Raw genomic sequence first — 24,803 nt, forward strand, 5'->3', positions numbered from 1 at the left:
TGCGGCCCTTTAAAAATGTCAGCGCCCATGTGAAACAAACAAATCTGTTCTTTCTCGTATTTTTTTTATTTGCAGCTTCATTTGCAGATGTTTATGTTATAAGAGACCGATTTGTGCCATTTAAAGCTAGGTATGTTTTTTAACAAACGAGACAGCTACCCAACACAAACATGGGATGTAGATTTATTATTGTGCAAAAATAATTGTTTTTGGATTCAAGGGAAAATATAATTTACAAGTGCAAAAGATTTAATACATAAAAGGCAACAACTTTTGGTTAGCAACTTTTCTGAATACCTGGTTGTGTATGAGTTTGATCCCTTGTAAGAAGTTGTTTTTCAGAGGGGATCAATCGAGCAACTTATTCATCATGTCCATATTCTGAAAAAGTGGCTTACCAAAAGTTGCTATTAAACAATTGCACATTTCAACAGACCTATTTAAACTTCGTGACTTGTATATATGCAAATGTACAGAAGCGTATTAACGCCACACAATGTTTTTTTTTATATTTCTAAATCCTATGTTTGCATTATAACGCAAACCTTTGCGAAATAGCGCAAACAATTCTTCTTCTTCTTCTTCTGGTATACAGTTACAGCTTCATTTATATTGAAGATTACGAACTGTTGCATGCACGGAGTATATGATTAAAATTATATATGAACAAAAATTTATCTTTAAATTTGTAGAATACTTGGTGATATTTACATGAAACAAAGACAACAGTGATTAAAAAAAAAAAAAAAAAAAAAAAAAATATGTACATCATGTACATTGGTATTTATAGAATTAATTTATGTTGTGGAGATTACAGTTGGTGTCAACTGATCTCTATAGGTTTCAATTGTTTGACATGCTACCACAACTTGTGGTAGCATGTCAAACAATTTGCGATGAGTCCATGTATGACTTTGTAGAACATAATTAATCTGGTTTTGAGGCGACGCTCAGTGAGTTAGGGCCATTGTAGTTTGTTTAACATGGATGTAACACTACTGGTGTTGTGGTAGTTGTTACATACATAACGGGCCGCACGCCTCTGTACCATTTCTATCTTATTTTTATATGCTGCTGTGTGTGGATCCCATAAACTACAGGCATATTCAAGTTTTGGTCTCACTATGGATTGGTATGCACGGGATTTGATATTGGTGTTTGATACTTTTAAGTTTCTCCTCAGAAAGCCAAGAGATTTATTTGCATTTGATATGATGTTGTCGTAGTGATTGTTCCATTTTAAGTTAGACTGTAAGGTTACGCCGAGATATTTTGCTGATGTTACTGGTTCTAAAATATGGTTATGCAGAATGTAATCGTGTTTGAATGGTTTCTTTTTCTGTGTGATGGTTAAAATTGTGCATTTTCCTGGATGGAAGGCCATGAGCCAATCAGCCTCGCATTTAGCTGCTGCATTAAGATCTGTTTGTAGTTTTGTGCAGTCTTGTTGACATGTAATTTCTCGGTATATAATGCTATCATCAGTGAAGAGTCGTAATTTGCTGTGTTCAAGGTATTCTGGAAAATCATTAATGTAAATTAAAAAGAGTATAGGCCCAAGGACAGTTCCTTGGGGCAAGCCTGATGTAACTGGTGCTGTATTTGATGTTATTCCATCTATAACCACTGTTTGTGTACGGTCTGATAAGAAAGCCTGAATCCATTTTAGAGTGTTATCTTGAATGCCATAGTATTTAAGTTTGTAGAGTAGACGTTTGTGGGGTACTTTATCGAAGGCTTTGGCAAAATCCATAATAATGAGGTCTGTTTGTATATTTTTGCTGTTGTTGTTATGAAGTTCTTGTATAAATTGAATGAGTTGTGATTCACATGATCTTGATTTTCGGAAACCATGTTGGAGGTCGTAGAGTATGTTGTTTGCCTCCAAATAGTTCATGATGTTACTTGTCACAATATACTCCATCAATTTACATCAAATACAAGTGAGTGAAATTGGTCTATAGTTTTCAGCCTTGTTTCGTTCGCCCTTTTTAAATGCTGGTGCAACAATAGCATGTTTCCAGTCTTTTGGTGTTTTTCCTGATTCCAGAGATTTGGTAAATATGGTGGTAAGTATAGGTGCAATTTGTGCTTTTAGTTCTTTTAAAACCCGTCCACTGATATTATCTGGACCACTTGCTTTGTGTGGATTTAGTTTATGTAACAAACATTTGCTAAATAAAGCAAACATTTTGATTTTAATTATTCATTAAGTTTTGATTATTTTATAATCAAAAACTATTTAATTTACATTTTATGTTTATTATATAATTTGAAGCAGTGTTTTGTAAATATCGGCATTTGCATGTCTGTCTGCCAGTAAAATGATTTAGTTAAGAGAAGGACCATGAATACAAAGCCAAATCATTATAATAGATATACATAGGAATAAGGGAATACTTGTATCGCAATTATACACAAATAATGAAAGATTTTTGTATCAGAAAATTATATAAATTTAACATAAAAATAGACATGGTATAGGAAAGATTTTGAAAATTTTGATTTTCGGGAAGTGGCAAAGTAGAGAAGAGCAAAAGAAAATTCAAACAATTGTGAAACCTTAAAGTCAAATAGACAAAATGATCCTTCGGCTTTAAAATTAATTATTTTGAATAAAAAAAAAAAATTTTGAAATCTCAGAATATGATAAAGATTCTTTGATAAAAAAAATCATGGGGTTTTAAACATTCAGTCTAGTGAGGTAGCTATTTAAGATGTTTGGGTAGCAATTTGAATGTAGAGTACATAATTATAATGATAACAAATCTTCATCTTATACATTTATTTCAATAGGGTTACTGAGCTTGTTCGGATCTAACCAATCTTATACAATGCTCAAACAAGCGCTTACTTTGGAAGTTTATTTAAATTCGGCTACATTAATAGGGTTGATTTTTTATTTTCTTCGGTATAACTTCAATTTGGTCAATTTTCTTTGTAATATATATACACATGTATTCTCCTGCTCATTATTATGCCATGATAAATGCTAAACACTCAAGCATTTTACTTTGCAATATATACAATTGGTGATAAATTTTAATAAATGCAGCCTCCTCCATTTATAACAGCTGCTTCCCTTGAAACTTAAATAAAAAATAAGATAAAACAAAAATTTGCATTTTAACACAAAGGTTATAACACAAACATAGGAAGAAATATAAAAAAAAAATGTGTGGCGCTAATACGCTTCCGTACAAATGTGTCTGCCATTACTTAAAGTCAAACAAGTTCACGAAAATAAGCGTTTCAATTTAAAACCTATTTTAAGAAATTTAAAACTTTTACTTGATAAAATACATAGTAGTACCCAGGGTTACTTGAAAGGATTTTTTTTTTACTTTTTGCACTTCACTACCATAATCATGATAATGATGAAGATGCAAGTACATCTATTATAGGTGAGGGCAGGTTCCGCATTATCAACTTTACAGAAAGATTCCTTTAAACAATTGCATGCTATTTAATCTGGGTACGCTTTTAAGATTGGGGGTTAACTTGGGTACCCTTAACAACTTTTATTTCAACATGAATACTTTTCCTAAAATTAAATGTAACCAGGGTACATTCTTATAGTACGTAGGACAAGTGTTCAGCAGTATTTATATAGTACGTAGGACAAGTGTTCAGCAGTATTTATATAGTACGTAGGACAAGTGTTCAGCAGTATTTATATAGTATGTAGGACAAGTGTTCACCAGTATTTAGGGCTTTTTTGTGCAACATGTTTGCAAGTTATATTTCACTTTATTTTTAGCTGCTTCTATTTGAAGTTGATTATTCACTGTGTTTTGTGCATATTTGTGAAAAGAGCTTTTGTTTTATTTTCCGTTCATATTGTAATATAAAAATAAGAAGATGTGGTATGATTGCCAATGAGACAACTCTCCACCAGAGACCAAATGACATAGAAGTTAACAACTATATGTCACCATACAGCCATCAACAATGAGTTAAACCCATACCGCATAGTCAGCTATAAAAGGCCCCTAAATGACAAATGTAAAACAATTCAAACGATAAAACTAATGGCCATTTTATTTATTGATTGTCTGTGTACATACCACAGGCACTTGTCTCTGAAAAAAATTACCTATATATACTTTAATATAACATTTAAGTATAGGAAAAAAAATTCCGAGACAAGTGCCTGTGGTACATACACCCCTCATCCTTACAACCCTTATTTAAGGGCTACAAGGAGTTGATAATTTGTTTGTCATTTTTATAGATCGTGATGACTGACTCAATTTTGATTAAATACACATGCACAGCAGTACATGTATGTGATCATGGTGATCGTTACAATGTACATGTACATCTGCCAGATTTTAACAAAATGATACAGCCTACAGGTCAGTTGTACAGTGTATGTATAACATACTGTATGTACTTTTTTGCACTGTATTTTCTTTTTCAAATTTCGCTCTACATCATGGTATATATATTTTTGTTAAAATAAATACACAAGATTACAAATTTTTTATGCCTTTTATATATGCATGCAAATCCCTCAAATTAACGTTGATCACCCTAATTTATAACTGTATATATATGTGTGTTTATCTGACATAACTTCAAAGGAAATGTGAAACCATAAAAATTCATTAAGGATAAAAGGTCAAACTTAACAAATAATGACCCAAACCAAGCGAATGTGACTACATCTTTATTGTGTTATTATCAACCTTATTCACAGGACAATACATCTTTATAGTTAGCAGATGACTGTTTTAACCATTGAATAATCATTGTTATACAAGTATAATAAGCTTAAGTACAAGAACAGTATCTACTGTATAAACAAAAAATATTTGAAACATTTTATTTGATAGACCACAATATATAGTGTAGATTTGTATAATGTATATATTTATTTAAATTAGATTTGTTGCTAACCATTGCTAACTGTGCTACCCACTTAGAAATAAAGTATTTACCTACTTGCTGTTGATTACGTTACATTTAAACAACAATGTGTAAAGAAATGATTGAATGTTATAATTTCCATGTATGAATATGCTGCTGTTTATATTTATGATCAATTTAGACTGACTCCCTGGCACCATCTTCAGTGCTTATATTTATTTTTTTGCAGATATAATTGCAGATGATAATGATGGATGAGTCAGCAAATACCCAGGATTTATTACAGGAAATGGACGACATTACTGGAAATGGATCACATGTCAGTTTCACAGAAATGGACAATACACAACAGATTGTAAACAATATCGATGAAGTAATTGCTCAACAGGCATCAGAAAACACCTTTAAAACCAATGAAATTCCACATAATGTCGCATCATATCAAAGAACTGGAAACACTTCATCACAGCCCACTTGTCAACAGACTCAGGATTCCTTGGAAAACATGTCAGAAAAAATTGATGTGATTCAAAATGTAGAAATACAATCTCTAAATCCTAATAAATCATTGCAATGCAACACACAAGAGGAAGACCCCAATTTGAGCTTAATTATATCACAATCACAAAACTTAGAACAATTAAGTGATTCTAACATGTCTAAAGAATCTTTAGTTTTGAATGATATCCCAGTACAAAGTAACAAAGACATTCATACAGAAGATAGTGAGACTGGTAACTGTGAGCCGCCTAGCAAAAAACTTAAACCAGAACACAAAGATGAACAAACCAAACCAGTTTTTCAGTTTGTTCCAAGAAATGTTACTCACAATAAAAATAGTTCAAGTGTAAAAACAAATTTGCTGTTGGTTTCCAAAAAACAATTAGATCCTCAAAGTATTTTAAAGACATTTGATTCAGGACAAACATGTAGTTCACAGCAGATACCAAAGGGAGATAATTCAAAGGAACCAATGTACCTTCAAGATGAATATAGACACTCAAGCGAGAGAGATAAATCATGCCTAGCTGACAGTGATACCACATCTTTCCTTGACAAATCTTATGATGCAAATGTAATGTTACCTGCAGATATCGTAAAAACTTGGAGGACTTCTAGAGAGATACAAGAGGGGGAAATTATTGAGGTTGAGAGGTAAAACTCTTTATTCCATTTTCCCCTTAATTGCAATTAGCAACAATTCCTTTCAAAAGCTGATCAATTTGAATATGCACATGACTGGCCAAATAAAATTTTTAATGTTTGAAACAATAAAATAATTTCAGGTATTTTGTGTAAATACTAAAAAACTGAAAAATCATCCCAGGATTGCAGAACTTTTGATAAAAAAAAGTTAACAACTTCGCCGTCTTATTTTTGTTGTTTAAAGGAATAACGATAATCTGCTTATATTTCCACCATTATGCTTTTGTTGTTTAAAGGAATAATGATAATCTGCTTGCATATCCACCAGTATGTTTTTGTTTATCATTGTTTTCTCAGAAAGCTAATTTATGTTTTACATATCTGTTTTTGTTTGTTGTTTTTAGGGATATCAATTGTCTGTTTGTTGTTGTTTTTAGGGATATCAATTGTCTGTTTGTTGTTGTTTCCAGGGATATCAATTATCTGTTTGTTGTTGTTTTAGGGATATAAATTGTCTGTTGTTGTTTTTAGGGATATCAATTGTCTGTTTGTTTTTCAGGAATACCGATAGTGTGTTTACATCCCAACCAACATGTTTTGCCAGGATAATTGATGATTTTAAGAAGACTGAAGATAATTATCTTAGAGGGTGTAAATGGTGAGTTTCACTGTGTTAACCTGCACTAATAAATGGTCAGTAGGATTGATATGATTCTGATAGGTTCAGACTTCATACCACTAGTAGAATGTTGTAAAATTAAACCTGCAGTTATTGATTGTACGGATCATCAAAGTGTTTTTTATGAAATTTAGAACTGGTGCATCAGAAAAGGGAAGGGGGTACTGGAAAATAAATAATTCTATATTAGAAGATAATGACTACATACAATTAGTTAATAAAGAAATGAAAAGCTGCTTTATGAGTAATCGTAATTTAAAAAACCTTGGTTTAGCATGGGATATATTTAAAATAAAGGTAAGGGAGGCAACTATAGCTTATTGTAAATCTAAAGCAAAATTTACAAGAGAAAACTTACGAACTCTTGAAAAAAAATTAGAAATAAAATTGAAAATTAGAGATGAGCAAGAATCTGAGAATAATTATTTAGATAAAGATATTGAAGAACTTGAAAATAATATTGCCAAAATTTACGAACAAAAGGCTAAAGGGGCTCAAATAAGATCACGAGAGAAATGGTTTGAATTTGGGGAAAAAAATAACTCGTACTTTTTAGGTTTAGAAAAACAGAGACAGGTAAAAAAGTCAATCAATAAATTAAAAGGGGAAAATGATGAGATTTTAACGGATCAAAGTGATATACTATGTAGTATTAAAGAATACTATAAAAAGTTATACTCGACGCAAAGCCCTGATAAAACATCAAGCGATAAATATATATTTGAGACAAAACTCTAGAAAGAAATGGATAAAAGTGATAAATCACTCTGCGATGGGGATATTACAGTAGAAGAATGCTCAGATGCTATTTATAAAATGAAACTTAATAAATCCCCTGGATTAGACGGTTTAACAGTTGAATTTTATAGAAAATTTTGGGATAAATTAAAGTTCATAGTAGTAAACATTCTTAATATTGGATATAAAGATCAAACACTTACATACTCACAGCGTACAAGTGTATTAACGCTATTATTTAAAAAAGGTGATCCATTGTCACTAAATAATTACCGTCTTATTTCTCTTTTAAATATTGACATGAAACTTCTATCATACACTCTAGCACAACGATTGAAAAAAATCTTACCAAAACTTATTAAAGAAGACCAGACTGGATATGTAAAGAATAGATTTATTGGTTTTAATCTTCGACAGATACAAGATATTATTGATTTCACTGATTTATACAAAATTGAAGGGGCTATAGTCTTTGTAGATTTTTCTAAAGTGTTTGACTCTCTAGAATGGAATTTTATGTTTTCAGTTTTAAAACATTTTGGATTTAATGATTCTTTTATCAGATGGGTTAAGACTTTATATAGTGATATTCAAACATGTGTTATGAATAATGGTTGGATATCTGATGTCTTTAAAAACACCAGGGGTATACGCCAAGGATGTCCTTTATCTGCATTATTATTTGTTTTATCTGTGGAAATTATGGCTTCAAGATTAAGAAGCAATACTGATTTTAAAGGTATCAGAATCAAATTAGATTGCAAAAATCATAGTATAAAAATTTCGCAACTAGCAGATGATACTACTTTATTTTGTTGTTCTAAATATGATGTTCAAGTTGCTATGAACGAAATTGAAATTTTTGGTTCTTATTCAGGATTGAAATTAAACAGAAATAAAACAGAGGGGTTATGGGTAGGAAAGCTTAAATCATGTAAAGACAAAATTGAGGGAATCAACTGGAGCAATGGACCAGTTAAAACTCTTGGTATATACTTTGGGCATTGTAGAGAGGAATGTGAAAAACTAAATTGGGAAAATAAAATTGAAAAGATGAATAAATTATTTTGTGCTTGGCAAAAAAGAAATCTTACTATTTTTGGAAAAATTTTGATTATCAAAACACTAATTGTGCCCATTTTTACTTTTGTGGGATCTGCCTGCATAGTTCCAGAGAAATATTTAAAAGAAATAGAAAAAAGTTGTTTTAAATTTGTTTGGGATAATAAACCAGATAAAGTAAAAAGAAATTCAATTATTGGTCCCTATAAAAAGGGGGGATTGGATATGATAGATATAAGGAGTTATTTCACTGCTTTAAAAGCTATGTGGGTAAAAAGACTAGTAAATGATTGTGAAGGAGGTTGGAAAATTATACCTCAGCACTATTTTAATAATTTTGGGTCAAACTGGTTAGTGTTTCAAACAAACAGTGCGGATAAGCCAGACGAAAGCATTGAACACATCCCAGATTTTTATAAAGATATCATTAAATGTTGGAAATTAACTGGTGGAGGTCTAACAAAAAAACCAGAAACTTTTACAGATATAAGAAAACAAATATTATGGAACAATAAATTTATTAAATTTGAAAATAAAGCTATATTTTTAAAAAATTGGATTAAAAGCGATCTTATTTATGTAAATGAATTCATAGATGAAAAAGGCTGTATTTCTCAAGACATAATTTTAAATAAACTAAAAAATAAATCAAACTGGATAGCTGAAATTAATTTAGTAAAGAAATCAATACCAAAAGACTGGGCAGCAATTTTAAAATCGGAAAATTCTGTAAAAAGTATTGTTAATATAAAAAGAAACCAATTTATATTGGAAGGTTTACCTATAAAATTAGAATCACTAACAAATAAACTTTTATATAAGTCTCTGATAAATAAAAAATTTGAACCAGCTATCGGACCAAAAAAATGGCTGCGTATATTTGATATAGATGATGTGTTATATCAAAACAATTTATATAAATTTTTATTCAGATATTTAAGAGAAAATAAACTTAGAATTTTTAGATCGAAATTACTACAACATATTCTACCTACTAAGAAACTTTTATGCAGGTGGAAAATTGTAAACAATAGTTCTTGTAATTTTTGTACACAAGAAGAGGATTATGTTCACTACTTTATACTGTGTCCATATTTAAAACTTTTTTGGAATAGAATAAATGAAGTTTTAAAGAACAGTAAAATAACTTTTAAGATAAAACTAAGACACTTGGTATTTGGATATAAAACTTTTGACGAAGAATATTTTGACTTTAACTATTTTTTAACGATTGTTGGCTTTTCAATTTACAAAGCCTATTACATATCTGATCAAAAGACAAAAAATGTCAATGTTTTCTTAATTTTTCTCAATGAGTTCAATAGAAGAGTATGTTTGAAAATTAAAAGTAATATTTTAGCAACTATTAGAAAACATATGAATAGTCATATTAAGTGATATTATTTAATATATATTTGATGTACAAATGTAATATGTATTTTAAAACTAATCACTACCCTGAGTGATTAGTGGATTGTAACAGGGAACATCAAGAGGAGCTTGGACTCCTGAAGGATATTGTAACAAGCCAATATTTGAAATAAATATTTAATTATGTTAAAAAAAAAAAAAAAAATGGTCAGTAAATTCTTCACCCTACACAAACAAACTTAAAATGATGTTAATATTTAAGTATTAGGCATGTATGGAGAGCATGAACTTTATCGTGATTAAAATTATGTTAAGACTTAAGTCATAGGCATGTAAGGAGAGCATGAACTTTATCATGATTAAAATGATGTTAAGATTTAAGTCATAGGCATGTATGGAGAGCATGAACTTTATCAGGAGTAAAATGATGTTAAGATTTAAGTCATAGGCATGTATGAAGAGCATGAACTTTATCATGATTATAAAGATAAAAAAAATATATACCAGGGGTATGTGAGATTAAATTGTGAAAATAAGAAATTGACAATTGTCATGATTGTATAAAGGGGAAGCTTGACTTTCCCAAATAGGAATATGAAAATGCATGATCGGTTTGAAAACTTTAAGTGAAGAGATCTTTTAATTGATATATGAACATGGTAAATGTAGTATCACTAGGTGGACAGCTGAGTCATGGCAGTAGTATATTGACAGGAGCTACAAATATAAATGAATATAAGTTCCAAATATTTTCTGTATTGTTGATAAGTGATTGAAGACAATACATGTTGTGTTATATTATGTGAAGCTACATAAAATGTTCATTGGCAGTTTTATCACAGTCATGCCGATGGCAGTATTAATGTATTCTTAGATATATTGAAATCTAAGATTTAAAGATTGAAAAAGTTGTACATAACACTTGTCTTCCATAAACTAGTCTTTATTTTATAATTGATAGGTCTCCGGACGGGAAATGTTTACTAACTAATAGTAACGACAACAAACTACGTGTATATCACTATCCTACAGCTAATACACAATCAGAATTGGTAAGAACATGTGTATTATAATCCAACAGATAACACATAATCGAAGTTGGTAAGAATATTTGCCTTGTAATCTGATATCACCAAATCTGACACAATCAAACAGAAATATGATAATCTGACACAATCCGACTGATATCACAATAATAAGACACAATCCAACTGATAATCACAATAATAAGACACAATCCAACTGATATCACAATAATAAGACACAATCCAACTGATAATCACAATAATAAGACACAATCCAACTGATATCACAATAATAAGACACAATCCAACTGATATCACAATAATAAGACACAATCCAACTGATATCACAATAATAAGACACAATCCGACTGATATCACAATAATAAGACACAATCCAACTGATATCACAATAATAAGACACAATCTAACTGATATCACAACAATAAGACACAATCCAACTGATATCATAATAATAAGACACAATCCAACTGATATCACAATATCACAATCTCTGACACAATCTAACAGAAATATGATAATCTGACTAATCTAACTGATATCACAATAATAAGACACAATCCAACTAATATCACAATAATAAGACACAATCCAACTGATATCACAACAATAAGACACAATCCAACTGATATCATAATAATAAGACACAATCTAACTGATATCACAGTAAATCTAACTGATATCACATAATCTGACTAATCTAACTGATATCACAATAAATCTAACTGATATCACAATAATAAGACACACTCTAACTGATATCACAACAATAAGACACAATCTAACTGATATCACAACAATAAGACACTAACTGTTATCACAATAATCTGACACAATCCAACTGATATCACAATAATAAGACACAATCCAACTGATATCACAATAATAAGACACAATCCGACTAATATCACAAAAATAAGACACAATCCAACTGATATCACATAATCTGACACAATCCAACTAATATCACAAAAATAAGACACAATCCAACTGATATCACAATAATAAGACACAATCTAACTGATATCACAATAATAAGACACAATCCAACTGATATCACAATAATAAGACACAATCTAACTGATATCACATAATCTGACACAATCTAACTGATATCACAATAATAAGACACAATCCAACTGATATCACAATAATAAGACACAATCTAACTGATATCACAATAATAAGACACAATCCAACTGATATCACAATAATAAGACACAATCTAACTGATATCACAATAATAAGACACAATCCAACTGATATCACAATAATAAGACACAATCTAACTGATATCACAATAATAAGACAATATCAAACTCATATCGCATAATCTGATACAATCCAACTGATATCATTAATCTAAGTCTGAAGAATATTCTTAAGCTGTGCTGATTCATGTTATTACAATATGATTACAGAACAGAAATTAATAAAAGTATATGAAACACTTCAAAATGAAATATGAAAATGAGGTAGAAGGAAATAACATCGTTTTCTAGCCTTTTGTTTATGATTGTTGAAGTTTAGTGGAAGCAAATGTGTAATACTTATAAAAAGTAATATCTTTATTACTTAAAAAAGTCAATGAGGAATCTATTCCAAGGTGTTATGTGTTGTGAACTTTGGACTCTGTCATGTCTGTGTCCTTTTCTCTTCTACAAGGAACATTAGAAAAAAGGTATAAATAACTACAATGTAATGAAATGTACATTTTAGAAATCTTGTGTTACTGTTAAAGAGACTGATACAGTGTATGACTTCTGCTGGTACAGAAAAATGTCATTAGAAGACCCTGATACATGCTGGTAAGTATAAAAACATGCTGTCTGCAGATCCTGATTACCGGTACAAGAGCCCAATTATTTGTAAAGCATTTTCCATAGGGTACCAGTGGTGTTCCATATTTCATTTCTTGAAGAATACCCAAACTTCTGAAGCATATTCCTGATATTATTGATACTTGTTGACTTTTTGATCCAAGGGGACAGAAAAGTAATCTAATCATGCCTTCTCCTTTTGGTAATTTAAATTTTATTTAAGTGGAGCAGTATTCTCTCTTACAGGGGACAAACAAATATAGGAACAAAATGAAATTTTACTTGTAAATGTATAAAACAATGTTTAGCAGTAAGGCAAGGCCTCCAATAATTAATCAGTCATTCAAACAATGGAGAATTATTGCTTTCAGTTTTCTCACAACTTGTAGAGATGGTCCAGTACATATGTGGGATATGGCCAGTGGTCATTTGAAGTGTTCATACAGACCTTATAATCATTTGGTAAGTATGATAAACATTCTTCTATTTCCCTACAGCTATTGTAAATTCAGAAATTATTGTTTTCATTTATTATTGCAATTTTTGAGGAATGAACAAAAATGCTAGTTTAATTATTGTGATTTTAGGAAAATAAAGCCTGTCATTATAAATTTTGATTTAATGATGATTTTTAGTTCCATTCAAAAGTTTAATTGTGAAAAAAAAGAAGATTAAAGAAAACATTACTTATGTGACAACAACCCAAAAACTAATATTAAAATAAAATAAGATGGCTACAAAGAAAAGTTTACGAGTGTAGTAAACATGACATTTTTGATTACAGAAATGTTTCTTTAAGTAATAAATACTGATGATCAGTGTGTGATGTTGAACATTTAATACATCCTTCATTCATAAAAATCAGCATGTATTGTTGCTTTAAAGAAACTAAACCATTTGATTGTATTTGTTTATCTCTCTCAAAATTATTTCAGTCACAAATGAACATATTGTTTTAAAAAGATGATCAAACAAAATGAAATGCTGTTTGCTTTTTTTCTACTATTTATTTGACCAATCCCAACCAGAATTTTGTGCTTTGACATTAATGACATAAGGCCTAGGACTGATCAGTGATAAGTCAAGTGTTCAAACTTAAAGGTAGAGCTGCTATAGCATTATGATATTGTTTTTACTAGTGAACAGTGTTTTTCCTTTCACATTTTTAGAAATTTCTCCATTTAATTATTTGATGTTTTTTATTTCAATTTACCCCTTTGAAAGTATTTTACAGTGTCTACATATTAACAGTATTGTTTACTATCAGGATGAAATAGCAACAGCTCACAGTCTGGCATTAAGTTTAGATGGTGGAAAGTTATACACTGGATTTAACAGAATGATTCGTGTATTTGATGTGTCAAGACCTGGAAGACATTGTATACAACGACCTACATTTGGTAGGTATGATACACCACATTGGAAAAAAATCCCTATGTTTTTTATAAAAAATATGTTTATCAAATGATTTGAAACACATGGAAAACATGTTTTGAAATGTAACTTTTTAATCTGTTACACAAATAATATAAAAAATGTGTCATATGATTTAAGAAATATATAAAAAACATAGGTTGCAATTTTTCCTGGGTAGAAAAAGGTTTCTATTAAGTTTTTGTATAGTACTGTCCAAAAAGTGTATGTTGTAACATTTAAAACCATTCCACTGAAAGGTGCAAGTCCAAATGCTGCCAGAAACAATATTTTTGCAAGTATTGATATGATACTTAATATGAATATAAGAAGAAGAAAACTTCAACGGATTCAATGAGACAGCAACCTAAAATAAAATAAAGGATATATTGGCTAATCTGTTGTCTTTAGATATATTTATAATTTTTTTTTTGTCCATTAGGGACTCTTACCTTGATGGCATACCTTCTTTGTTAAAATTCTCAATTTCGGTAGTTTAAGGCTGATTGAGAGCTAGATATATTGTACATACACATAGTGCAGTTATTTAACAATGGTGGGGATCATTTGACGATGGCATCATAAAACAGGTCATGGAGATCCCTGTACACTGTGGAATGATGAAGACCATGTGCTAACCTCCTGTCTTTTGGTTTTTTGTGTCATTGGGTTATTATATTGTCTTATCTCTTTTTATCCATATTTTTATGTCCCCGCCGTAGCGGAGGGGGCATTAAGTTTTACCCTTGTCCGTCTATACGTCCGTACGTACGTCCCAAAGTTGGTTTCCATTCTTTAACTTTAGTTTGCCTCAACCAAATATTATGAAACTTATACACAATGCTTATTATTAAAACACAGATCAAGTTTGAATTTTTTGTTTATAGTTTTGTACATAAATCAGGCCGTTGTATTTTACATTTGAATTTTTTTTAAACATCATTTTGGGCCCTTTGCAGCTTGCTATGCTGTGTGGGCTTTTGCTCCGTGTTGAAGCCGTAGGGTGAACTATAATTGCTATTAACTTCTGGTGGAGAGTTGTCATATTGGCAATCTTACCACATCTTATTTTTATATGGCAAAAAACGGTCTGTTTAAACAATTTTATTTTATCAATAACGTGTGATTATTGACAACATCACATATGTGCATTGCTTGAATTTTCTTCTAATTAGTCCCCTACCGACGAAGTTGAAGGGGACTTTAGGTTTGCACTTCGTCTGTCTGTCTGTCTGTCTGTCTGTCCGGACTCCGTCCGTCCGTCTGTCTGTCTGTCCATCTGTCAGTCCGGCAAATCAGTTTTCCAGACTTTTTTCTTTGTGCTTGAAGATATTGATTTGATATTTGGTTTATTGATTTATCATGACAAGTTACAGGTCAAGTTCAATTTTTACGATTTTAGCTTTTCTCTTTGTTCAGTTAAAGCCCTTTCCCTAGAATTAAATTTTTGATGAAATACTTATTAATTAGTAGATTTCTGTTCAAAGGGAAATAACTCATTCTTTAAAAGACAAAATGCCATTTTGGATTTTTTTCCTTTTCTTTGGTAAATTGTTTGAAGAATTTAGTGGTAGGTTTGTTTGTCATTCTTGAAGATATTGATTTGATAATTAGTATATTTTTATCATGACAAGTTACAGATCAAGTTGGAATTTTGTTCCAGTCTGATAATTTGTGCAGAGTTATGGTCTTTGGACATAGAAAATTCACTTAAATAATCAGTTTTCAACAGATTTTTTCATCATGCTTAAAGATTTTGACTTGATATTTTTATGTTTATTTTACACCATGACAAGTTATAGATCAAGTTAGAATTTCGTTCCATTACAATGAATTTGTAACTGGTAGGGGTCTGTGTATTGCCATGCAATACTCACAGAATGCTTGTTTCCATATAGAACTTATCATGCTTATGTGTAACTTTTACACTATTTTTTTGAAAAAGAATGACTATGTTTATATAACAAGTAGAAAAGGATGGGATATATATTTAAATTTGGATTTTTTAATGATTTATTTTAGATTATTTATGGAACTCAGACTATAGCTTCCATTCTATACAATAGTGAAATACATCAGTATACAATCCTATGTACATGTTTTGAATGAAGCACCTGACATGGTCAGGAAACATGTGTCCTACTTTATATTTCAGTAAAACACCAAGGACAGCCAGGGATTATATCATGTATTGCAGCTAGTCCACAAGGTGGTGGTATATATGCTGCAGGGTCTTATGCCAGAGCTAGTAAGTAGATTAAATATTCTGTGTATTATGTGAGACCAAAAGGATTCTGTTAAAAAAAAGTTCACTCAGTCAAGAAATGATCTATTTAAAATATGTCTCAATTGATATGAAATAAGGTATACAAGATTGGACATGTTTTTACATTGAATTAATAATGAAATAAGTTCTATGCTCTGAATATGCAATGAAATGTTTGACAATTAATGTTAAGAAATAGAAATTAATCAATCAGACATGTCTTCTAAATATTGATAATTTCAAAGATCAGGGGGCATTAAGTGTTACCCTTAACCGTCCATCTGTCACATTTTTGTTTCCACACTCTAACTTTAGTTTTCCCATCCAAATAGAATGAAACTAATTCACAATGCTAAGAACCAAAACTTGCAAACAGAGTTAGAATTTGGGTAGTCAGTTACTTACCGTTCTAAGAGTTATGCCCCATTATAACTTGAAATTGCAAATGTTTTTGTTTCTGCACTCTTACTTAAGTTTGCCTAATGCAAATTTTATTGAACTAATTCACAATACTGAGAATCAAAACTTGCAGATAGAGTACATATTTGGTCAGTGAGTCACTTACCGTTCTAGAGTAATGCCCCTAAATAACTTGACAAATTGCAAATTTTTTCTTGGAAGATTGAAAATTTTTCAATTTTGCACTCTAACTTAAGTTTGCCTCATTTAAAGTTTATGGCACTCATACACAATGATAAGAAAAAAAACATGCAGACAGAGTTAAAATTTGGGCAGTGAGTCACTTACCGTTCTAGAGTTATGTCCCTTTATAACTTGGCAAATTGTTATTTTTTTCCTTTCAGCACTCTAACTTAAGTTTGCCTCATGCAAAGTTTATTAACCAATTTCAATAAAACTTGGCATGATCTAAGATTAGGGAATTATAAGACAGTATACCAAGTTTCATGGCAATAGAATATATATTAAAGACCATATAGTCATTATTATATTTGAACTTTGGGTGTTTATTTTTTACGCTTAAATCGAACAATTTCATCTATCAAGATTTGGGCCTACAAAATTTAAATATTGCAAAAAATTGCTTTTTAAATGCCTTTATATAGTGTAGCATGTATTTAAAGCAGCTGAACACTCATTTAATGTATCATATTTAATACAGTTCTTCGAAATTCAAATTTATATGAGCCTATGTCTGAAAATCAGAGATTTTCCAATGAAGGGGGGGGGGGGCTTATATAAAATTGTAATTTTGTTCATCAAATTCAAATTTGTGAAGTAATTTTGCTATAAATAATCCTTTCATATATATTTAATGTACTTAAACTGGAAAGAAAAGTTACAAATAGCATACCACATGAGTATAAAATGGTCCTAGGCCATGTTAAACTAAAAAAATAATTTAGGATCAGTTTAGGCCAAAACACATATTTACATATAAAAATGGATACAGAAGCTATAGACAATAGAAATGTGTTTCTTTTTGGTCATTTCTATGCTAAGGTGACATGATACAAGAAGTCTGAGGGCTATAAGACTCTTGCATTCCACGTTTTGTGCAGACAGTAAAGTCTGATGCAAAGATTTTTCACTTTTCATTGGAAAACTTGCGTGTAATTTTAGTCTCAACAGGCATACATTTGAACCACTTACTATCCTACAGAAGAAAAAAAAGGTCTCTTATGAAAGGAAACAGGTACAACAATCATTGCAAAGTGCTTTTAATACAGATTTAGTGTACTCTTTATGATGAACTTCAACTTTTATGTACATAACTCCTTACATTTCACTTCCTTCAAACAGGCCGTTAGACTAGGACCATAAATACAACACATTTTGCACATTTTTTCTGTGATAATCTACTTTTCTCTAGATACAGGGTTCACAAATGATTATAGAAACTTGAATTAAGCCTAGAAACACAAATATCAAAACATGAAAACCTGTCAGATAGAAATTCAGCTTGCCCCTCTGGCATAAAACTGGAAATGGCTTTAAAATAATTATTTCAGCTATATAATGCTAAAATTGGACATTTTTACCGAATTTCTTTAAAATAAAGATAAAAATCCTTTACTTTCATTCAGTTTGACAAGTTGATACCCTCAAATCATTCAGGGAAGTTGCCAAAGTACAGAATCTACATTTACTGAATTCATCTCTTAGACCCGAGAACACAGTTATTTCGTAGTGCATTTCTTTTAGACTAAAAACGCAAATTTAAAAAATCGCACCTGCTCTATCCAAAAAAGATTTTTCCAGTGTAGTGTACTACTTTCGGGACATCAAAATTATAGAAAAGTCTATCGGCTCTAATTCAAAATATGGACAATTTTATGTTAAGGGGGTCTGTAATTCAGTTTGACAGCTTCAGACATATTAATTTTTGACCTTTTCAAACTGGACCAAATCACTACTTTACCTAAAAATTCATGCCCGAAATTTATTTTACATGTAATTTCATCCCACTACTTACTATTTTTTGCATGAAATATAAAGAAATAGATTTGGAAGGTATATGAAAAAAATAGGCAAGTTATACACTGTCCACACTAGGGACTCTATTTGTAGACAACGAAAATCAAAGGACGATAACTGTGTCCCCAGACCATATGATAAATGCATAGACTTTACAAGTATCACTCCAAACATTGAATCACTGACATGCCAGATAATGTTCCCTTTACACAAACACAGTCTTGTATATACATGATATATGTAACCCATCTCTGTCGTGAAATTATATTTTCTGTCTTGACTCTCTTGCCATCCAGGCATAATTTTGAGTGCCTTAACCTTGATATTTCAGATAAAGTAAATACTTCTGAAGACATGCTCAAGCCTTGTATATAGTTGAACTGAAATTGTGTAATTTTATTTAATGATAAATCCACCAAAATTACATCACTGTAATTTGGTTTGAACATTGAAGTTAGCATTTATATATACCTAAGTAAACCTAAGTACATGGTAAAATCCATAGTAATACATCCACTAGTACAAATATAGGACTTTTCATTATCCAGCCGTACTTTGAATCACTATCTGAAGCAAGTTTACATCCTTCTAAAGTTACCAGACTTACATACATACCAAAAATATGGTAGTATCAGGTTTTCTCAGAGTTGGACATTGACAATCACAAACAATAATTGGTGACCTGGCATGGTCATTTCTTGGAGTCATACTTGGAATTCTTAACTTTTTTGCACAGAGTAATTTTTTGAAGAATAATGATTTTTTTTGGAAAGAGTGGACACTTCTAGATGCATGATATATCTCAATTTTTGGAGATGAATTCGCACCAAGCCATCATGATAAACTTTTAAACTTTTAAACTCGAGATGTCAATAACCACAAATAGTGAAAAACCAAAATTGACCCTAAATATTCAATTGCACTTTGTTGAGTATAAATAGCAGTCTTCACGCTGAGTGGCAGCCCAGGCAGCCCAGGCTTGTAAAATTGCTCTTGGGCCTGTAAAAATCATATCTACAAGCCAACAGAATCTAACTAAAAATTTTCAAAAATTGAGCTCCGGGCCTGCAGATTTAGCAGTTCATCGTGAAGACTGAAATAGAAAACAATTTGTTACTCTATAAAGTCAATTCTAAGTTGCTCTGTAAACCGGTAAAATTTTGATTTAAAAGGTATTAGTGCATTAATATACTCGTGCAATGATATGTTCTTTGGAAATCCAATGTAGCATTACCATTTCCATGCCATAATAATTGAAAACTGTCTAAATATCTGATATTATTAGCCTTTCCTGATTATAATCAATCTGGACAATATAATCAGAAAACATGTAGGTTACTGCCTTTACAGCACATTCACGCTTTGATTTTTTCAGTTGCTCTTTACCATGAACCAGAAGGAAATATGGTGTGCATGTTTCAGGGCCAACAAGGGGGTGTAACTCATATAGCCTTCTCACCTGATGGTACAAAGTTATATAGTGGCGGAAGAAAGGTAAAGGGAGCTTATGCTAAATGTTGAATGACCTAACAATAGAAAAAATGAAAGTCTTATTATGTCAGTCTGTGATTTCCTCTTTATTTTTTTCTAAAATGAAAGAAGAATTAGTTTGTCAAAAACATGTTTGGTCTCAAAATACAAATGTATGAAGTTTATACAGACAGAACATACAAAATACACAATTATTGAAAACATCAATGTATTCATAAATTAACTTTCATCATCATATCACTGACTATGTGAGGCCCTCATGAGAAGTCGAGGTCATTGAAATAAGTAATTGAGTAACTACCAATGAAGTATGTGACATTGTAACATCTGTAATTTAAACAATGGTCTAAGGGAAAGAAGCATTTTACTCCACTGAAATCAGTTTTCTATATATATTACAGTTGCAATCATGCAAGTTTACCAGATGGTCAAGCTTCTTACAATTAGACTTTAACACCTGAGTATTCTGTACTCTGTTAGAGTATTTCCCTTTCACCAGTTTGAAAGTTTGAAGGCAATCCAATGTAAGATCAATTTTTTTCACAAGTGAGTGGACGATGTTTTCATGATTTGGTGTTTTCTTAGAAATAGAAAATACATTTTTCATGGCCTAATCTCTACAGCAATACACCTTTAATGAAAAAGAAAGTTTATGTTTTTTTTAATAATTTCAGGATCCTGAAATTCTGTGTTGGGATCTGAGAAAACCAGGACAGATTTTATTTGTGGCTTTAAGATTGTGTGAGACCAATCAGAGACTTTATTTTGACCAAGATACGTAAGTTATAATTTAATAGCATATTTTAAAACTAATCAGGTACAATATGTGTATGTGATACCATGTTAAGCCTGAGATAAGAAACATTTCCTTAATCTTATCTCATCTTTTACTTATGCTTGTTAGATATTTTTATGCTATTCTGTGAGCATATATAGTAAAGACTCTCATTAATTTTAAACCTGTATCAATGCTTCAAGCCTTCCAGTCCAGCTAATCCCAATAAACAACAAACATGATTTTGAGGAAAGGTTGATTTACTTCAGTTCCTGTGCCCCTCACTTAGACAAATATGTTTAGATCTGCTTTTCAAAATTTATTCACAGCTTGGTTTCATATTTTTAACCTTCTCTTGTTTTTCCTTCAGCTGTTCAGAAGCTCACCAATGAAAAACTTTAGTGTTTTTTAAAAGTATTTCATTTGATGGAAACCAATCTTTAAAATTGACTGGTCCAATTGTCTAGACAGTCAAAACATCCAGGAGTTGTAAAATTGACTGGTTCAATTGTCTAGACAGTCAAGACATTGAGGAGTTGTAAAATTGACTGGTTCAATTGTCTAGACAGTCAAAACATTGATGAGTTGTAAAATTGACTGGTCCAATTGTCTAGACAGTTAAAACATTGATGAGTTGTAAAATTGACTGGTCCAATTGTCTAGACAATCAAAACATTGATGAGTTGTAAAATTGACTGGTTCAATTGTCTAGACAGTCAAAACATGGAGGAGTTGTAAAATTGACTGGTCCAATTGTCTAGACAGTCAAAACATCCATGAGTTGTAAAATTGACTGGTCCAATTGTCTAGACAGTCAAAACATTGATGAGTTGTAAAATTGACTGGTCCAATTGTCTAGACAGTCAAAACATCAAGGAGTTTGTAAAATTGACTGGTCCAATTGTCTAGACAGTCAATACATCAATGAGTTGTAAAATTGAGTTTCAGTTGTGAGACTGGCTAATGTGTATTTTTTTGTCAGCACAGATTTTAAACTGTTGGATATTTATATCCTTGTTCATTTGGTTGCATATAAACAATGGTAACAATTAATTGAGCTACATACAAAAACTTCTGACATGATCCCTCAAATGCTGATTCACATATAAAAAGTATTACTCACTGTCAACCTATTTCAACATTTGATGATGATGAAGATTTTTTTGGGTAAAGATTGCAATTATGCCATCAAAACCTTGTGTGACCGGCAAGATAGTTATCAATGTTACTGATTTTATCACAACTTTTGAATTACACAAAACATAGTGCATTGAGCACAACACATTCTATACATCTTACCTATGAAAATTTCAAGAAATTTATCAATGAATTATATACCAAGATATTCAAGTTACAAAATGATGTGTATGTGTCTTACCATAGTTGTCAAGAAAATTACATAAATTGTGCATGGTGCAAAAATCTAGTATATGTTCTAAAAATATCAATTATGATGTTTTGAAATGTCCATTTTATGTTATATTTAAAATTGGAGTTATCTTCCTTTTTAGTTGAAACAAGTACAATTATGTCTCCAATTCATAGTATTGCCATCCAATGCCTTATACAATGCAATGTTTAATTTTTAGTTTCCACTGCAAAATGAATGCAATTTTTACCCTTCAGTGCTCACTTGTAACACTTTGTTTATATGATGGAAAACCTGCAATAAACTACCTTGGATTAAAGTGGAGGCTACGTTCAAATTTTAACAAAAAATTTATTTTTGTGTTATACCTTTATAATTTAATTTTGGATGTCTTCTGATTGGCTGACGTTGTTTTGTTTATCAGCTCATAGACATAATTTTGTCATGTGACCATGACGTCATCAACGTTTTTTCATGGTTTACTCAGCTTTAAAATGGAATTTAGAATTATACCCTTTATATTCCTATAATTAATAATAACATGAAAATTAATTTCTCGTAGAATTGGTTGTCCAATTTAGACAGAGAAACTTAATAGTAACCTACAATAGAGAGCCTGTACAAATCACACATTAGTAAATTTAATCTAAAGATGAGTCTACCTTAAGAATTATAACTCTGAATAACTTGATAGTATACATACATGTCAGGCTAGTGATAAAAGAATATGGTTATGCCAGAATAAACTGTTCTGATATGTTAAATTTCAGCGTTGGCAGACATTTGTTTTCTGGTTGCCATGATGGTACAGTATGTATGTGGGACACCACACAACCACCAGTGAAGGTTCTGGATGAGTCAGATCCTTTATTGAAACCGATCATGAAGTATAAAGCACACGGAGACTGTGTCAATGGAGTAAGGTTGGTATCTTGAGGCATTTTCATCTCACTTGGACACAATTTTCACTGTATATTTAGAATTTAGTATGAACATTTATAATTGTAAATCTGTGATAATTGCTAACATTTAATTTTGTAACAGAATATTTCTGGATAAATGACAATGCAAGGTTTTATTATTGCTGTGACACTCTGTACATTCTGTGACATATTTCTCATTAATAACAGCAGCATTTATTATAAAAGTTAGGAGATGAGGTATGATTGCCAATGAGACAACTATCCACCAAAGTTGGAAAAAGTGAATGTAAGCAATTATAGGCAACCGTAAGGCCTTCAACAATGAGAAAAACCCATACCGTTTTATGTCTGAATTGACAGTATCATGTTTATATTGAAATGATATAAAATTGAGAATGGAAATGGGGAATGTGTCAAAGAGACAACAACCCGACCAAAGAGCTGAAAACAGCCCATGGCCACTAATGGGTCTTCAACACAGCCAGAAAATCATGCACCCGGAGGTGGGCTTCAGCTGGCCCCAAAACAATAATATATACTAGTTCAGCAAAAAATGGACGTAGCACTAAACTCCGAAACATATAAATGAACCAAAATTTAAAAAACAAACAAGACTAACAAAGGCCAGAGGTTCCTGACTTGGGACAGATGCAAAAATGTGGCGATATATATATACATGTTTTGCTAGCTTGTTGATTTCTGTATTTTATAACAGCATGTTGTGCAAAACTTTAACCTATTTTGAATTTGTATGATGGTTAATGTTTGGTTTTCCCTTTTGTGTTCTTTTATCATTTATATCCGTCAGTATCTTGGTTTTGATCCAATCATTTCAAATTCTGCCAATAGCTTTGAAATTAATTTCACAAAATATGGAATGCAACTCAGCCTATATCCTTTTTGTTAAACAAGATAATGGACTTTGTCCTTCATTACAATAAGGTTGCAGTCCAATGACAAAAAAAGAGTGAACAGAACATACTTATTTACTTTAGCACTTGAATTTTGAGCACTACAAGTTTGTAGCTAAGTATGAAAACTCTATATTAAAAACCTACTGGTACAATCAGGGGTATTTATAATTCTGCATTGGTCATTAGAAATCAGCAATATATTATTGGTCATTAGAAATCAGCAATATATTATAGTAAATTGTTCTTGATAATCTATTTCATATAAGATATAGGTTTTTCTTTATTTACTAGTTTGCAAATAATGTATTTTCAGTTTGAACCCATACGAGAATGTGTTGGCTACCTGTTCTGGACAGAGACATTATCCTGACCTTGGAGACAGTGATGATTCTGATAATGATAGTATAGAATCGGATGTTATAGACAATAGTGTTAAACTTTGGAAGTTTAAGTCATAATACATCTTTATCTCTTTTGTTATAGTT

At 31.0% G+C, this 24,803-nt stretch overlaps 1 protein-coding gene across 2 annotated transcripts; it reads left to right on the forward strand.

Moving 5' to 3' along the window:
• The first annotated feature begins 7 nt into the window (after window positions 1-7).
• On the forward strand, window positions 8-24,793 carry LOC127737273 (telomerase Cajal body protein 1-like). 2 transcript variants are annotated; one of them, XM_052247825.1, is made up of 13 exons: window positions 29-130; window positions 4,235-4,358; window positions 5,102-6,027; window positions 6,578-6,676; window positions 10,830-10,920; window positions 12,631-12,719; window positions 13,103-13,193; window positions 13,999-14,131; window positions 16,300-16,392; window positions 20,222-20,340; window positions 21,012-21,115; window positions 23,252-23,404; window positions 24,632-24,793. In XM_052247825.1, exons 3-13 carry the CDS (start codon window positions 5,114-5,116, stop codon window positions 24,774-24,776), a joined length of 2,031 nt encoding a protein of 676 aa, XP_052103785.1. In that variant the 5' UTR covers window positions 29-130; window positions 4,235-4,358; window positions 5,102-5,113; the 3' UTR covers window positions 24,777-24,793. The 2 variants fall into 2 exon arrangements, with proteins under 2 accessions (XP_052103784.1, XP_052103785.1); XM_052247824.1 differs by lacking the exon at window positions 4,235-4,358 and having other exon boundaries at window positions 8-130.
• The last annotated feature ends 10 nt before the right edge of the window (window positions 24,794-24,803 follow it).

Source organism: Mytilus californianus, unplaced genomic scaffold, assembly GCF_021869535.1.
Source record: "Mytilus californianus isolate M0D057914Y unplaced genomic scaffold, xbMytCali1.0.p SCAF_4, whole genome shotgun sequence".
Classification (NCBI taxonomy): domain Eukaryota; kingdom Metazoa; phylum Mollusca; class Bivalvia; order Mytilida; family Mytilidae; genus Mytilus; species Mytilus californianus.

Bases quoted from the DNA above. Each gene is read 5' to 3' on its own strand.
- LOC127737273 (XM_052247824.1), top strand. From the start codon at position 5,114: ATGATAATGATGGATGAGTCAGCAAATACCCAGGATTTATTACAGGAA. The intron at 6,028-6,577 runs GTAAAACTCTTT...TTTGTTTTTCAG, and splicing joins GAAATTATTGAGGTTGAGAG to GAATACCGATAGTGTGTTTA. The intron at 6,677-10,829 runs GTGAGTTTCACT...TATAATTGATAG, and splicing joins TATCTTAGAGGGTGTAAATG to GTCTCCGGACGGGAAATGTT.